Source organism: Jatropha curcas, chromosome 9, assembly GCF_041381405.1.
Source record: "Jatropha curcas cultivar XTBG-Jc1 chromosome 9, XTBG_Jcur_1.0, whole genome shotgun sequence".
NCBI classification, from domain to species: domain Eukaryota; kingdom Viridiplantae; phylum Streptophyta; class Magnoliopsida; order Malpighiales; family Euphorbiaceae; genus Jatropha; species Jatropha curcas.
The window spans coordinates 4,421,350-4,438,361 of NC_143159.1; the positions used below are offsets into that span (position 1 = coordinate 4,421,350).

Below are 17,012 nucleotides of genomic sequence, written 5' to 3' on the forward strand. Positions count from 1 at the left end.
TAAATTGGTCAAATTACTGTTGATTTTTGTTATAATATAGGAGGATTAATTACTTTCTTAATCCTCGTGAAAAAAACTTAAATAAGTTATATTTTGGGACGGCATGAGCATTAATTAGTCTTTGTAGGATTTTTTTTTTTTTGGAAAAAAACTTGTTTGAAAAATGCTAAGGAAAATATGTACTATTTTTCTTCTAGGTCCATGAAATTAGAGTTTCTAAAAAAAAAAAAAAAAAGAAATGATGAATAAATTGAAAATTGTAGTATTTAATGTGAAATAAGTCAGAGTACATCATTTATTCAGAAAAATCCTAGTCATCTCTCTCTGACTCTTTTGTTTCTAAACCACCACCGACCGTAGACGGTCGGTGGTGGTTTCTTTCTGTCTCTTACTATCATTTTTCTAGTTTTTTTTCCATCTCTCACTATCGTTTTTCTTTGTTTTATTTAATTTTCTTTCTAGTCATTTTTCTAGTTTTTTTTTCATCTCTTACTATCGTTTTTCTTTGTTTTATTTTGTTTTCTTTCTAATAATTTCAAAATCTATGATCGTTTGTAATAAAATTTGGATTTAATTTTTCAAATCTATAATAGTTGATAGATCTTGAGTGTTTTTGACACCCTCTTATCGAGTTATTAATATATCTCATTTCATGGAGTTATTCCTCGTTATTGAGAAATTTTTACATCGATCTTTTTTTTTTTTCTGACAATTCGAAATGCAGGATGCATTGTTGGTTACTTGTAGTTAGAGATTTCAGATCATGGTTGGATTTTAGATCTTCAAGTTCGGGTAAATTTCCTTTACCAATAGAGTCCGGTGGTTTGTTCTTCTATTAAAATTTATTATATTAAATTATTTTTCGAGTGTCAGTTGTAACAAGTTTCTGAAAAAATAATATTGGAGACAATATTATGGAAGATTTTTTTTGTTGTCTTATTTGAAAACAAATCAATTTTTACCTGAAAATTCAATTTTTATCTGGAAGATTAACCTCTTATGCCAATATCAATTTATATTACAAATTCTTAAGTTTTTTTTTTTTTTTAAAAAAAAAAGTGAAATCAAGTTTATTATTTTCCTTCATTCATGGTTTTATGTACTCTCATTTCCAATCAAAGTTTTGGTCATAATTATTCATATATAGAAGGCTTTATAAAATAAAGTGTACAAAACAAATTACCAAAAGTGTAAAATATTAAATTTTATGCTAAAAATAAATATAGAAACAATATATTATATTGTTGGCATTTTTAATGAATTAACTTTTTTTTTCCCCCATAATTTGACGGTTATAGAAGGTAGATACACAAATTGCTGTGCTTCCTTATTGGTCCCGGTAGTTTATATCAAAAAAATTTACCAATAATAGGTTACAACTACAAGAATTCTTACTAGTTTAGCGAATTAATAAAATATTATTCTATTATATAATCTATGAAAAACCATTTCAGTTTATTATACCTCTTAATAAATAAAAAATATTGTTAATATATATTCAATAAAAAAATCAATAACTAAAATTAAAAATTTAATTAATAAAACACTTACCCATATGGTACATATCAATTTTAAATTATGGCCATAACTAATAAAAAAATTCTCAAAAAGTAAAAAGAAATTATTGAAGTGGAATTAAATTTTAATATAAGTTAATATTTTATAATTAATAAATATTTTCATCAATAATTAACGAACATTTACCCATAAGAAAGAACACCATAAGCGACATTGAACATTCTAGTTCACATTTTACTTTTATTATTTGATTAACTTAAATAAATAAATTTTATCATATAAAATAAAAGAAAAAGCATCAACAAATGGCAAAACGGTCTTTGCATTCCACCTAAACAAGGACGGTGACTGGAAGACTCTTCTCTGCGGTGGCAACTCAAACTGTTACATTACATTACATAATAATATAAACTCATTACATTACATAATAATATAAACTCTTACATTTTCCTTTCCTTATAATTAATTTTCATTATTTATATATAAAAAAAAAAACCAAAATCACAATAACACGAACAACACAACACAAGCCCACCCCTTCTCTTTCTCTTCTTTGCTTTGGGGTTTCGCCTCTCTCTCTCTCTCTCTCTCTCTCTCTCTCTCTCCCCTCCTCTGTCACAATCTCTCGCCTTCTTTTTTTTTTCCTTTTCCTCCCTCTCTCCAGTGTTCACTCGGATGTGTATGTATCCATCGTTTCTCTATCTATCCTCTTTCAGGTTTCCTCTCTCTCGAGTCTCATATATATGTGTATGCATATGTTTATATCGTATCTGATCTATTTTTGTTCTTATTTTCTACGTTTCATTTTCAAAATTGCTTGTGGATTTTTAGGGATTTTGATTATGTCTTAGTCTCCGATTCTGATTGTATTTCCCACTGTTGCGTATATGTCTGTGTGTTTTAACTTTTTTTTTTTCTTTCTCTCTGTTTGCTTTATTGCAGTAGTAGTTGAAAGTAGAGAAGTCGAGGCGTGATGGCAACGATAAGATCGAGCTTGCCTTCAAGGCTTCGGCAACTTCTGTCTGGTGAAAGCGTTATTGGCCCTTCTATAAAACTCGACTCTGAACCAGTGAGTTTACTTATTTTTTATGCCTCTTCTGGTTATTTTTTTATTGGTTTATCCATCTTTTTTATTGCTTTTTATGATCAGGGTTTTGTGATTAAGTACTGTTTGGTGAATCATTTGGATTTTGTGTTACTATTTCTATGATATAACGAGTGATTACTTAGTTAGGCGTCCCCATATTTTTATACTTTTTGTATGGATGGTTCCACAATTATGTCAATTGATTTTATGCTAAGAAGTAATAGAAAGATACGAGATTTTATGTCAACTGGGTGCTTCTTGATTTTTTGTTTCTGGTTGGAATATTGAAATCAATAATGCTTGGAGTATTAATGATGGATGTATAGTAAGCACTGTCCATTATGTTGTTTGACTTGCAACTTTAACTTAATGGAGGTAACCATGGCCTGAAAGGTTTGGTTGTTTTGAATTCCATTTGCTCTGTGTCCTGTTCATAGTGTATTTTTGGGTCAGAAACTGAATGTCACTGTAAGTAATTCATTTTCAATCAACTCTGCTGCCAGCCAGGACTAGTATGACAAATGGGCTAGTTCTCAAAGCTTTAAAGTCCAAACACACCTCTATAGATTATTCAATCGTTTCTGTTGCCTTCTTTCAAAGGTAGCACCTTTTTTTCTTGAAGATTGTGCACAAATGAATCAACTTTTGTTTGAGTGGAAGTCTTTTAAGATTGATGGGGAAGCCAATCCTTTGAAATATATATCCACAAAAGCCATTGGCCAATGATGATTGCTGACAAGGGATTGTAATCCCTTCTTTCCAATTTCTGTGTTAGTTTTCTTAATTTTCCATATCACCAGATTAAATTTGAACACCTTTCTCCTGCTGATTGGGTTTATGGATTTTCTTATAGTCCCTCATCACCAGTTTTCCTGTTGCCATGCTTTCAGTTTATTTATTATTTATTTGCAGTGATACTAATGTCATTTAGCCTGCTTGATGTCATTACCATATCCAACTTATGTTTTATATACCTTATTACAAGGGAAAAAAAAAGGATAAGAAAGGGTAATTTGTTCTGTAGAATACTCATAACAAAAAGAAAAAAACAAATAAAGGTGACTTATCTTTTCAATTTGGCAGATCCTTGTTCTTGTGAATATCTTCCTGCTTGCTACTTGATATTTTTGGCCGGTACTTGAATATACTGATTGTATATATCATCTTGTCAAAATTGTCTAATGGTACTCTTCATCGTGTCTCTGTCATGTAGAGACATATTTCTTACTTCAAAATTTGTTTACTTGAAATCCTAGAAGATGGCTTCTATAGCAAGTATTATAAAATCTATTTATAATTTCTCCTTTTTGATATTATTTCGTTTGTGCAAAATTGTCTGACATGTGTTGCTAAATGCAGCCTCCTAAAATTAAAGCATTCATTGACAAGGTGATCCAGAGTCCATTGCAAGATATAGCAATACCCCTTTCTGGCTTTCGCTGGGAGTACAGCAAGGTAAAGTCATGTGTTTTCCTTGTCTTTTACAGTTATTTTCCCACAGAAATATCTTCCTGAATTTTTTCATGTGCTTTGCTTATTCAATTCTTTAACTTGTAGGGGAATTTTCACCACTGGAGGCCATTATTTCTGCATTTTGATACTTACTTCAAGACATACTTGTCTACTAGGAGTGACCTTGTTTTGTCAGATGAAATTTCAGAAACTGATAGTCCATTCCCAAAGCATGCAGTTCTACAAATATTACGGGTGATGCAAACAATTTTAGAGAATTGCCATAACAAAAATTCATTCGATGGCTTAGAGGTACACTTTTGGATAAGACGTGTGTTCTTAACATTTGATGTATGTTTATGCGAAGTCCTTGTTGACATTATGTGCTAAATCTACATACATGATATAAGCATACATGGATCGTTGTACTTCTATTATGTTTTTAATGGTTATGTTCCTTTTCAGCATTTCAAGCTCCTACTTGCATCAACAGATCCTGAGGTGCTTATAGCTGCATTGGAGACACTTTCAGCCCTTGTGAAAATCAATCCTTCTAAACTGCATGGGAGTGGGAAGTTGGTTGGATGTGGCTCAGTAAACAGCTATCTTCTGTCCCTTGCACAGGGCTGGGGAAGTAAGGAGGAAGGATTGGGCTTGTATTCTTGTGTTATGGCAAATGAGAGAAGTCAGGAGGAAGGGTTATGTTTGTTCCCATCTGAGGTGGAAAATGATAATGACAAGTCTCAGTCCCGTATTGGTTCTACTCTGTATTTTGAATTGCATGGTCTCAATGCTGAAAGTAGTAGGGATAGTAGTGGCAGTATGAGTTCTTCTAGTTTGAGAGTTATACACATGCCAGATCTGCATTTGCGGAAGGAAGATGATCTGTTGCTGATGAAAAAGTGCATTGAGGAGTACAATGTTCCTCCTGACCTTCGATTTTCATTGCTAACCAGAATTAGATATGCTCGGGCTTTTCGTTCTCCCAGAATATGCAGGCTATACAGCAGGATTTGCCTTCTCGCGTTCATTGTGCTTGTTCAGTCTAGTGATGCTAATGATGAACTTACATCCTTTTTTGCTAATGAGCCTGAGTATACAAATGAACTAATTAGGATTGTGCGATCAGAGGAAAGTGTTCCTGGAACCATTAGAACTCTTTCAATGCTTGCCCTAGGAGCTCAGTTAGCTGCATATTCTGCATCTCATGAGCGGGCACGGATTTTGAGTGGATCTAGTATCAGTTTTGCTGTGGGAAATCGCATGATTCTCCTGAATGTGCTTCAGAGGGCTGTTTTATCTTTGAAGAACTCCAATGATCCATCTTCTCTAGCCTTTGTTGAAGCACTTCTTCAGTTTTATTTGCTTCATATTGTTTCATCATCGGCTTCAGGGAGTAATGTTAGGGGGTCAGGAATGGTTCCTACATTTTTACCTCTGTTGGAAGATTCAGATCCCAATCATATGCACCTTGTCTATTTGGCTGTCAAAGCCCTACAAAAGCTCATGGATTACAGTAGTTCGGCTGTGTCACTGCTTAGGGAATTAGGGGGAGTAGAGCTTTTGGCACAAAGGTTACTGATAGAAGTACATAGAATTACTGGTTTGGTGGGGGAAAATGATAATTCAATGATCCGTGGTGAATGCTCCAAATATAATGATGATCATATCTACTCTCAGAAGAGGCTAATCAAGGTTCTTTTGAAGGCACTTGGATCTGCTACATATGCTCCCTCAAACAATACGAGATCCCTAAATTCCCATGATAGTTCTTTACCTTCTACTTTGTCACTGATATATGGGAATGCTGATAAATTTGGGGGTGATATTTATTACTCAGCTGTGACTGTTATGAGTGAAATTATCCACAAGGACCCAACTTGTTTCCCTGCTTTGCATGAAATGGGTCTTCCGGATGCATTTTTATCTTCAGTGGTTGCTGGACCACTTCCTTCTTCTAAGGCTCTTACGAGTGTTCCAAATGGTCTTGGTGCTATATGTCTTAATGCCAAAGGCTTAGAAGCAGTAAAAGAAACTTCAGCTTTACGGTTTCTTGTTGACATCTTCACCAGCAAGAAGTATGTTTTAGCAATGAATGAAGCCATTGTTCCTTTGGCAAATGCTGTTGAAGAGCTTTTGCGGCATGTATCTTCACTGAGAGGCACTGGTGTAGATATAATTATTGAGATTGTTGATAGAATTGCTTCCTTTGGGGATAATAGTTCTGCAGGGCCATCAGGGAAGGTTGGTGGGAATACTGAAATGGAAATGGATTCCGAAGTGAAGGAAAATGATGAGCATTGTTTGGTTGGTGCAGTTGATTTATCTGCAGAAGGCATCAGTAATGAGCAGTTCGTTCAACTGTGCATCTTTCATTTGATGGTTCTGCTTCACAGGACAATGGAAAATTCAGAAACATGTCGTTTATTCGTGGAGAAGTCTGGAATTGAAGCTTTACTGAAGCTTCTGTTGCAACCGAGTATTGTCCAGTCATCTGAAGGGATGTCTATTGCTTTGCATAGCACAATGGTTTTCAAGGGTTTTACTCAACACCATTCTGCACCTCTAGCACGTGCATTCTGTCTTTCTCTTAGGGAACATCTAAAGCAAGCTTTGACTGGGTTTGGTGTGAGTTCAGGTTCCTTTTTGCTGGACCCTAGGGCAACACCAGATAGTGGGATCTTTTCTTCACTTTTCCTTGTTGAGTTCCTTCTGCTTCTTGCTGCATCAAAGGACAATCGCTGGGTAACTGCACTTCTTACAGAATTTGGAAATGGTAGCAAAGATGTTCTGGAGGATATAGGTCGTGTACATCGTGAAGTGCTTTGGCAGATTGCTTTGCTTGAAGATGCAAAACTGGAAGATGATGGTACTGGTTCTGCGGCTGAGGTGCAGCAGTCTGAGCTGAGTACAAATGAAACCGAAGAACAACGATTTAATTCTTTCAGGCAGTTCCTTGATCCATTATTGAGGAGGAGGACATCAGGCTGGAGTATTGAATCCCAGGTTTTTGACCTCATAAACCTTTACCGTGACCTTGGACGTGCGACTGGGTTTCCGCAACGGTTGAGCATTGATGGTCTTTCAAATCGCTTTGGATCGAATAGTCAACAACATCATTCTGAATCTTCAGATGCTTCTGGGGCTTTAAGTAAAAAGGAATATGACAAGCAGAGATCCTATTATACTTCTTGCTGTGACACAGTGAGATCACTTTCTTTTCACATTATGCATTTGTTTCAAGAGTTGGGGAAGGCAATGTTACTTCCTTCTCGTCGACGGGACGATACTGTGAATGTTTCCCCTTCTTCTAAAGTTGTGGCTAGTACTTTTGCTTCTATTGCTCTGGATCACATGAATTTTGGTGGTCATGCAAGTCCTTCTGGTTCAGAGGCATCAATATCAACCAAATGTCGCTACTTTGGCAAGGTTATTGATTTTATTGATGGCATTCTACTGGACAGGCCTGATTCTTGTAATCCAATATTGTTAAACTGCTTATATGGACATGGAGTTGTTCAATCAGTTTTGACGACATTTGAAGCTACCAGTCAATTGCTCTTTGCAGTTAATAGGGCCCCTGCATCTCCCATGGAGACTGATGATGGGAATGTAAAACAGGATATTAAGGAAGATGCTGATCATTCATGGATTTATGGTCCCTTAGCTAGTTATGGTAAACTTATGGACCACTTGGCGACGTCATCATTTATTTTATCTCCATTTACAAAGCACCTGCTTGCACAGCCTTTGGCAAATGGGGTTTCACCTTTTCCGCGAGATGCTGAGATGTTTGTTAAAGTCCTCCAGTCTATGTTGCTGAAGGCTGTACTTCCTGTTTGGACTCACTCTCAGTTGTCTGATTGCAGTAATGATTTCATCAGTACAGTCATTTCTATTATTAGGCATGTTTACTCAGGGGTGGAAGTGAAGAATCTCAATAGCAACACCAGCACTCGCATTACTGGTCCTCCTCCAAATGAAACAGCTATTTCAACCATTGTTGAGATGGGGTTTTCCAGGTCTAGAGCAGAGGAGGCTCTAAGGCAAGTTGGATCAAATAGTGTGGAACTGGCAATGGAGTGGTTGTTCTCCCACCCCGAGGAGACCCAAGAAGATGATGAACTTGCCCGTGCACTTGCCATGTCTTTGGGGAACTCAGAATCAGACACAAAGGAGAATGATGCAAATGCCAATCCTCAGCAGCTTGAAGAAGAGATGATCCAACTTCCTCCGGTTGACGAGTTGTTATCAACATGTATAAAACTTTTGCAAGTGAAGGAGCCTCTTGCCTTCCCTGTTCGTGACCTTCTTGTGTTGATTTGCTCACAAAGTGATGGCCAGTACAGGTCTAGTGTCATCTCATTTATTCTTGACCAAGTGAAAGATCAAAATCTTACTTCTGATGGCAAGAATTTTACCATGTTATCTGCTCTTTTTCATGTACTGGCCTTGATTCTCCATGAAGATGCAATGGCACGAGAAATTGCCCTAAAGAATGGTCTGGTTAAAATTGTTTCTGATTTACTTTCACAATGGGATTCTGGTCTGGTGGACAAAGAGAAGAATCAGGTTCCCAAGTGGGTGACAACAGCATTTCTTGCAGTTGATCGCTTACTACAGGTGGATCAAAAACTGAATTCTGAGATTGTTGAGAGGTTAAAAAGGGATGATGAGAACAACAGTCAGCAAACCTCAATCACAATAGATGAGGAAAAGCAAAACAGATTCCAATCTGCACTAGGACCTGAGCTAGTCCAGCCTGAAGAGCAGAAGAGACTTATTCAGATTGCTTGCCATTGTATCAAGAACCAGCTTCCATCTGAGACTATGCATGCTGTTCTGCAGTTGTCCACTACTCTCACTAGAACTCATTATATTGCTGTTTGTTTTCTTGAATCTGAGGGTGTAAGCTCACTGTTGAATTTGCCAACTAGTAGCCTTTTCCCTGGTTTTGACAATATTGCTGCTACTATCATCCGTCATGTCCTTGAAGATCCCCAAACCCTTCAGCAAGCAATGGAATCTGAGATAAAGCACAGCCTCGTGGCTGCTGCTAACAGACATTCCAATGGAAGAGTCACTCCACGTAATTTCCTTTTAAATTTAAGTTCTGTCATTTCTCGAGATCCAGTGATATTTATGCAGGCTGCTCAATCTGTTTGCCAAGTTGAGATGGTAGGTGAAAGGCCTTATGTTGTGTTGCTGAAGGATCGTGAGAAAGAGAAAAGCAAAGAGAAAGAAAAAGCATTTGAAAAAGATAAATTGCAAATTGCTGATGGGAAGGCTAATTTGGGCAATGTGAATGCGGGCAGTGTGCATGGCAAACTTCATGATTCAAATTGCAAGACTGCCAAAGCACACCGAAAATCTCCCCAGAGCTTTATAACTGTGATTGAGCTTCTTTTGGATGTAGTAAGTAGTTTTATACCTCCCTCAAGAGATGATGCAGTGGAAGATGTGCCACATGATAAGCCATCTTCAAGTGACATGGATGTTGATGTTGCTGCAATTAAGGGAAAAGGAAAAGCCATAGCCACTGTTTCTGAAGAGAATGAAGCTGGTAGCCAGGAAGCTTCGGCAGTTCTTGCAAAGGTTGTATTTATCCTGAAGCTTTCGACAGAAATTGTGCTACTGTATTCTTCATCTGTTCATGTGCTGCTGAGAAGAGATGCTGAATTTAGTAGCTGTAGAGGGCCTCATCAAAAGGGTTCTACTGGTTTGTGCACCGGAGGAATATTTCATCACATTCTCCACAAGTTTATTCCTTGTTCTCGAAATTTCAAGAAGGAAAAGAAATTGGATGGTGACTGGAGGCATAAACTGGCGACCAGGGCTAGCCAACTTTTGGTTGCTTGCTGTGTTCGCTCAACCGAGGCAAGGAAGAGGATTTTCGCAGAGATAAGCTATATTTTCAGTGATTTTGATTCTTGCAATGGTCCTAGGGCACCAACAAATGATATACAAACATATGTTGATCTTCTCAATGATGTACTGGCTGCCCGAACGCCTACCGGTTCATACATCTCACCGGAAGCTGCCGCCAGTTTTGTAGATGTTGGTCTTGTTAGGTCCTTGACCCGAACTCTTGAAGTGTTGGATCTGGATCATGCAGACTCGCCTAAACTTGTAACTGGCCTCATTAAAGCTCTAGAGTTGGTGACTAAAGAACATGTCAACACAGCAGATTCTAATACTGGGAAGAGTGATAATTCGACAAAACATACTCAGAGCCAATCAGGAAGAGCTGAGAATATGGTTGACATATCCCAGGCCACAGAAATTGTGCCCCAATCCAACCATGATTCTGCAGCTGCTGGCCATGTTGAATCATTTAATGCTGTCCAAAACTTTGGTCGATCTGAAGCTGTTGCAGATGAAATGGAACATGACCAAGATATTGATGGTGGTTTTGCCCCTGCAACTGAGGATGATTATATGCAGGAAACATCTGAGGATATGAGGGGTCTTGAAAATGGCATGGACACTGTTGGGATACGATTTGAGATCCAGCCTCATGGGCAAGAAACTCTTGATGAAGATGAAGATGAGGAGATGTCTGGAGATGATGGAGATGAGGTAGATGAGGATGAGGATGATGATGATGACGACGATGAAGATGATGAGGAGCATAATGATCTGGAAGAGGATGAAGTCCATCACTTGCCACATCCTGATACTGACCAAGATGATCATGATATTGATGATGATGAGTTTGATGAGGAATTGTTGGAGGAAGATGATGAAGATGAGGAGGAAGATGAGGATGGGGTTATACTTAGGCTGGAGGAGGGTATAAACGGGATAAATGTTTTTGATCATATTGAAGTTTTTGGTAGAGACCATAGTTTCCCCAATGAAACTCTCCATGTGATGCCTGTTGAAGTTTTTGGTTCTAGACGTCAGGGGCGAACTACATCCATTTATAGTCTTCTGGGTAGAAGCAGTGACAATGCTGCACCCTCACGTCATCCCCTTTTAGTTGGACCAGCTTCATCACATTCAGCCTCTGCCAGGCAATCTGGTGATTTCCTTTGTCATTTTTTTTTTTTATTTTTCTTTCTTTAGGTGCATTTACTGCACATTGACATGACAATCTCTGACTATTGGTTCTTCATTTTAATTTTATGATAATTTTTGTGTTCTCATGAGTTTCCCCTTCTCTATTTATGTCTTTACAGAGAATGCTCGTGATATGGTCTTTTCAGATAGAAACTTGGAGAACACCTCATCTCAGTTGGATACTATTTTTCGTTCATTGAGAAATGGGCGTCATGGACACCACCGCTTAAACTTATGGAGTGATGATAACCAGCAAAATGGGGGATCTACTGCATCAGTACCCCAAGGCCTTGAGGAATTGCTTGTTTCTCAGTTGAGGCGACCAGCTCCTGAGAAGTCTTTGGATCAGAGTGCTTCAATGACAGAACCGAAAAGTAATGGTGAGGTTGGTCAGTTACCTGGACAAGATGCAGCACAGCCCGGTACTATTGTTGAAAATAATGTGAATAATGAGAGCAGCAATGTGCCTCCTCCCTCTTCTGTTGCAGAGGCAAGATCCAGCAATACTGAGATGAGACCAGTCACTAGTGATTCTCAGTCGCAATCTGTTGAAATGCAGTTTGAACAGAATGATGCTGTTGTGCGTGATGTTGAAGCAGTAAGCCAAGAAAGTAGTGGAAGTGGGGCAACTTTAGGGGAAAGCCTTCGGAGCCTAGATGTTGAAATTGGAAGTGCAGATGGCCATGATGATGGTGGAGAAAGGCAAGGTTCAGCAGATAGAATGCATTTGGATCCGCAGGCAACTAGGACAAGAAGAACCAATGTGTCCTTTGGGAATTCAACAACTGTCAGTGGAAGAGATGCATCTCTTCATAGTGTTACTGAAGTTTCGGAAAATTCTAGCAGAGAAGCAGATCAAGATGGTCCAGCTGTGGAGCAGCAGATTGGTGGTGAGGCTGGCTCTGGATCAATTGATCCAGCATTCTTGGATGCACTTCCTGAAGAGTTGCGAGCCGAAGTTCTTTCTGCCCAACAGGGTCAAGTGCCGCAACCTTCAAATGCTGAGCAACAGAACACTGGTGATATTGATCCAGAGTTCCTTGCGGCCCTTCCTCCAGATATCCGAGCAGAAGTTTTGGCACAACAACAGGCACAAAGGCTTCATCAATCTCATGAACTGGAAGGTCAACCGGTTGAAATGGATACAGTTTCTATTATTGCAACATTTCCTTCAGATTTGCGCGAAGAGGTACACTATTTGCTAGTGCTGTAGTAATATGATTTTGAATATGCAACTATAAGTGATCTACTTATTGTTTCTGCTCTCAGGTTCTCCTAACTTCATCTGATGCTATTCTTGCCAATCTCACTCCTGCTCTTGTTGCGGAGGCTAACATGTTGCGAGAAAGATTTGCACATCGTTATCATAATCGAACGCTTTTTGGTATGTATCCTAGAAGTCGCAGGGGTGAGTCCTCTCGGCGGGGTGAAGGTATTGGATACAGCCTGGAGAGAGCTGGGGCCGGTATACGCAGGTCTGTCAATGCTAAGCTTGTTGAAGCTGATGGAACTCCTTTGGTGGAGACAGAATCTCTCCGAGCTATGATACGAGTGCTCCGCATTGTTCAGGTATTTATTTTCTGACCTCTTTTCACCAATTTCTTGTGTATTCTAATCAAGATGTTGATGAGAATATAATTTTACAGCCACTATATAAAGGTCCTCTGCAAAGGCTTCTCTTGAATTTATGTGCACATGGTGAAACTCGAATTGCTTTGGTGAAAATCTTGATGGACATGTTGATGCTGGATACAAGAAAGCCTGCCAACTATTTAAATGCTGCTGAGCCATCGTATCGGCTCTATGCTTGCCAGAGCAACGTGATGTATTCTCGACCACAATCTTTTGATGGTGAAGTCTACAATTTGTTTCTTTTTTTTTTTACTGGCCCTTTTTTTTTTTTCAGTTGTAGTAGTTACAACCTGTTATGTTATATTGTTTGCTACACAGGGGTCCCACCTTTAGTATCTCGGCGTATACTGGAGACACTGACTTACTTGGCTCGGAATCATCCCTTTGTGGCAAAAATTTTGCTGCAGTTTAGGCTCCCTCTCCCGGCATTACAGCAGCCTGGGTATTCTGATCAGTCACGTGGCAAAGCTGTGATGATGGTGGAAGAGTATGAAACATATAGAAAGCAGTATCAAGGAGGATATGTATCCATTGCGTTGCTTTTAAGTCTCTTGAACCAACCTCTTTATTCGAGGAGTGTAGCACATCTTGAGCAGGTGATGCTTTTGTTATGGTTGATTTTTGTTTTCCCTGGTGTAATTCATTTTTTGGCTTGCTTAGGCAGCTGAAATTGTTCATCTGTTTGGTACTATTTTCTTTATCTGTTTGCAGCTGCTCAACTTGCTGGAGGTAATCATTGACAGCGCTGAATGCAAGCCAAGTTTTTCTGGGACTGGTATCGAAGAACCAGCTGCTCCCCGAATTTCATCACCTGATGCTAAAATAAATACGGAAGTTGGCAGCACTTCTGCTGGGCTTAATGTTTCATCATCTGCTGATGTTGATTCCTCCAAATCCACAACTTCTGTTGCAAATAACGAATGTGATACTCAAAGTGTGCTACTGAACCTGCCACAAGTGGAACTTCGACTTCTGTGCTCATTCCTTGCACGGGAAGGGTATGATATAGGTTTAGATCCATATATATATATATATATATATATATATATATATATGGTACATGTATAATTTAGACTCCTTTCTCTTGGTTTCATTTGATAATTGTGTTGGTTACATACATTTTACATTTTGCTGGATATTTTGGAGTCTATATGCTTGATTGACACATTTTCTCCTCTCAGTCTGTCAGATAATGCATATACTCTTGTGGCTGAGGTAATGAAGAAGCTTGTGGCAATTGCACCAACTCATTGTCATCTGTTTATTACTGAGCTGGCTGATGCTGTACAAAACCTAACGAAATCTGCTATGGATGAACTACACCTGTTTGGTGAAGAAGTAAAAGCACTTCTTAGGACAACATCGTCTGATGGAGCTGCAATTTTAAGGGTTCTGCAGGCATTAAGCTCACTTATTGCCTCATTAGTTGAGAAAGAGAAGGACCAGCAGCAGATTCGTCCAGAGAAGGAGCACAGTGTTGCTCTTTCTCAGTTGTGTGACATCAATGCGGCTTTAGAGCCTTTGTGGCTGGAGTTGAGCACTTGCATAAGCAAAATTGAGAGCTACTCGGATGCTGTACCTGATTTGCTACTTCCAAAAACTTCCGCATCAAAACCATCTGGAGTAACACCTCCACTCCCTGCTGGATCTCAGAATATCTTACCCTACATTGAATCCTTCTTTGTAATGTGTGAAAAGTTACTTCCTGCACAGCCAGGTTCCAGTCATGACTATGTTGCAGTTTCTGAAGTTGAAGATGTGAGTTCATCTGCTGCCCAGCAGAAAACCTCAGGCCCTGTCTTGAAAGTCGATGAAAAACACATTGCTTTTGTGAAATTTTCTGAGAAACACAGAAAACTCCTTAATGCTTTCATCCGCCAAAATCCTGGGTTGCTTGAGAAGTCATTTTCACTCATGCTGAAGGTTCCCCGATTCGTTGATTTTGATAATAAACGGTCTCACTTTAGATCAAAAATTAAACATCAGCATGATCATCATCAAAGTCCCCTGAGAATTTCTGTGAGAAGAGCTTACATTCTTGAAGATTCATATAACCAACTGCGCATGAGGTCAACCCAAGATTTGAAAGGGAGGTTGACTGTCCACTTCCAAGGAGAGGAAGGTATTGATGCAGGCGGACTTACAAGGGAATGGTATCAATTATTGTCCAGGGTTATTTTTGACAAGGGTGCACTACTTTTCACAACAGTGGGCAATGAATCTACATTTCAGCCTAACCCCAACTCTGTTTACCAGACGGAACATTTGTCATACTTCAAATTTGTTGGGAGAGTTGTAAGTACCAAGTTAATAGATTCTTGTTTGATTGAGTTGTTCATCCACTTGTCTTATTGATCCTTATCTATCTGTTGCAGGTGGGGAAAGCACTTTTTGATGGGCAACTCTTGGATGTTCATTTCACTCGGTCTTTCTACAAGCATATTTTAGGAGTTAAAGTTACATATCATGACATTGAAGCTATTGATCCGGATTACTTTAAAAACCTTAAATGGATGCTTGAGGTATGCTGCATGTGTCATTTTGTTTCTGTTTTTGTTGGTACTTTGGGGAGGACTTTCTTTCTTTTCCTTAGTTCTTGCTCTTTCCAACATCACGTGGACTCCAATGATTAACATTACCTATTCAGTTGATTTTCTTTTTTGGATTTTGCGTTGATTTTCTTTTTTGGATTTTGCAGAATGATATCAGTGATTGTCTGGACCTTACTTTCAGTATTGATGCTGATGAGGAGAAGCTTATACTGTATGAACGGACAGAGGTATTGGTCTCCTGTGTTTACTTGTATGCTAATTTTTCCCAGATGTCTAATTTTATTTTATTTCTTATCAATTTTGGTGGGCATGCTGCAGGTAACAGATCATGAACTGATTCCTGGTGGACGCAACATTAAAGTCACTGAGGAGAATAAGCACCAATATGTTGATTTAGTCACTGAGCATCGGTTGACAACGGCTATTCGTCCTCAAATAAATGCCTTTTTGGATGGATTCACGGAATTAATTCCAAGGGAGTTGATATCTATTTTTAATGACAAGGAATTAGAATTGTTGATAAGTGGTCTTCCAGACATTGATTGTGAGTTTCTCTTTGTTTTCCTCGCGTGTATTATGGCATTTTGTATTTTTTTTTTCCTAACCATACCTAAGAATATTGTGCGATATATGTGTTGAGGTTTTCATTGATCGGTCTTTAATCAATGTCTTTCAGTGGATGACATGAGGGCAAACACCGAGTATTCCGGCTACAGTGCTGCATCCCCTGTTATCCAATGGTTTTGGGAGGTGGTTCAAGGGTTCAGCAAGGAGGATAAGGCTCGTCTTCTGCAGTTTGTGACAGGCACCTCCAAGGTATTTTACATTTGTTGGTTTTCCTTTATTTTAAGTATTCCCAATGGTTTTCTGATGTTCGCAAGTGATATTTAATAAATGATTTTCTTGGTTATTGAGCCCATGGTAAAAACTGTAGAACTATTTAGGAAATAAGGAAATGTCATCTTGGTTGGTGTAATGCTTTGTTTCATGAGTTTACTGAACTCTTATGTATTTTGGGTTAGAATGAGTATTTAAATCCTGCACTTTGAAACTGTTCCAGGTGCCTTTAGAAGGCTTCAGTGCACTTCAAGGGATATCAGGTTCTCAAAAGTTCCAAATACACAAGGCATATGGAAGCCCTGATCACTTGCCTTCCGCTCATACTTGGTAATCTTTTATAATTCTGATGCTCGCTTGTTTTAAGAGATCTTTTTATAATCTCATATTGAACAAATGCTAAATGTTAGTGTAAAACTCGTCGCATTTTGCAGTTTCAATCAGTTGGATTTACCAGAGTATCCTTCAAAACAACATCTAGAGGAGAGGTTGCTGCTTGCGATTCATGAAGCCAATGAAGGGTTTGGTTTCGGTTGATTTTGACAATCAAGGGATAGCTTGTGTAGATAACAAAAATATTATACGTCACAGGGGCTTCCTTGCTATCAGATGATGAGTTGTTAATATATTGTACAGTCCAATATTGGATATGGGAAATGCTTCTTCTGGCAGTTTTTAAATTTGCCAACCATTGTTTTTCTTTTTTCTCCTTTCTTTCCTGTTTTTTTTTTTTTTTTTTTTTTTTTTTTTTTTTTTTTTGGCCTTTATTGGTAGTTTTAGCTGCAATACATCTCTCCCTCGCCTTTTTTCGGGCATTGAAAGAGGGACTAGGTTTTAGGGATCTAGTATAATTGTTAAATAGAAAGAACTGG

At 38.4% G+C, this 17,012-nt stretch overlaps 1 protein-coding gene across 2 annotated transcripts; it reads left to right on the forward strand.

The window, feature by feature from the left end:
• Positions 1 to 2,027: 2,027 nt before the first annotated feature.
• LOC105630732 (E3 ubiquitin-protein ligase UPL2) lies at positions 2,028 to 16,820 on the forward strand. 2 transcript variants are annotated; one of them, XM_012212666.4, is made up of 17 exons: positions 2,028 to 2,234; positions 2,461 to 2,587; positions 3,965 to 4,060; positions 4,163 to 4,369; positions 4,523 to 11,081; positions 11,239 to 12,308; positions 12,389 to 12,688; positions 12,766 to 12,970; positions 13,070 to 13,347; positions 13,463 to 13,749; positions 13,933 to 15,046; positions 15,127 to 15,273; positions 15,450 to 15,530; positions 15,622 to 15,847; positions 15,980 to 16,119; positions 16,364 to 16,470; positions 16,575 to 16,820. In XM_012212666.4, the coding sequence occupies exons 2-17, from the start codon at positions 2,492 to 2,494 to the stop codon at positions 16,675 to 16,677; spliced, it is 11,016 nt and encodes a 3,671-aa protein (XP_012068056.1). In that variant the 5' UTR covers positions 2,028 to 2,234; positions 2,461 to 2,491; the 3' UTR covers positions 16,678 to 16,820. The 2 variants fall into 2 exon arrangements, with proteins under 2 accessions (XP_012068056.1, XP_020533640.1); XM_020677981.3 differs by having other exon boundaries at positions 2,028 to 2,197.
• Positions 16,821 to 17,012: the final 192 nt, after the last annotated feature.

Coding starts and splice junctions, on each gene's coding strand:
- LOC105630732 (XM_012212666.4), top strand. CDS start 2,492: ATGGCAACGATAAGATCGAGCTTGCCTTCAAGGCTTCGGCAACTTCTG. Junction 2,588..3,964: donor TAAAACTCGACTCTGAACCA/GTGAGTTTACTT, acceptor TGCTAAATGCAG/CCTCCTAAAATTAAAGCATT. Junction 13,348..13,462: donor GTGTAGCACATCTTGAGCAG/GTGATGCTTTTG, acceptor ATCTGTTTGCAG/CTGCTCAACTTGCTGGAGGT.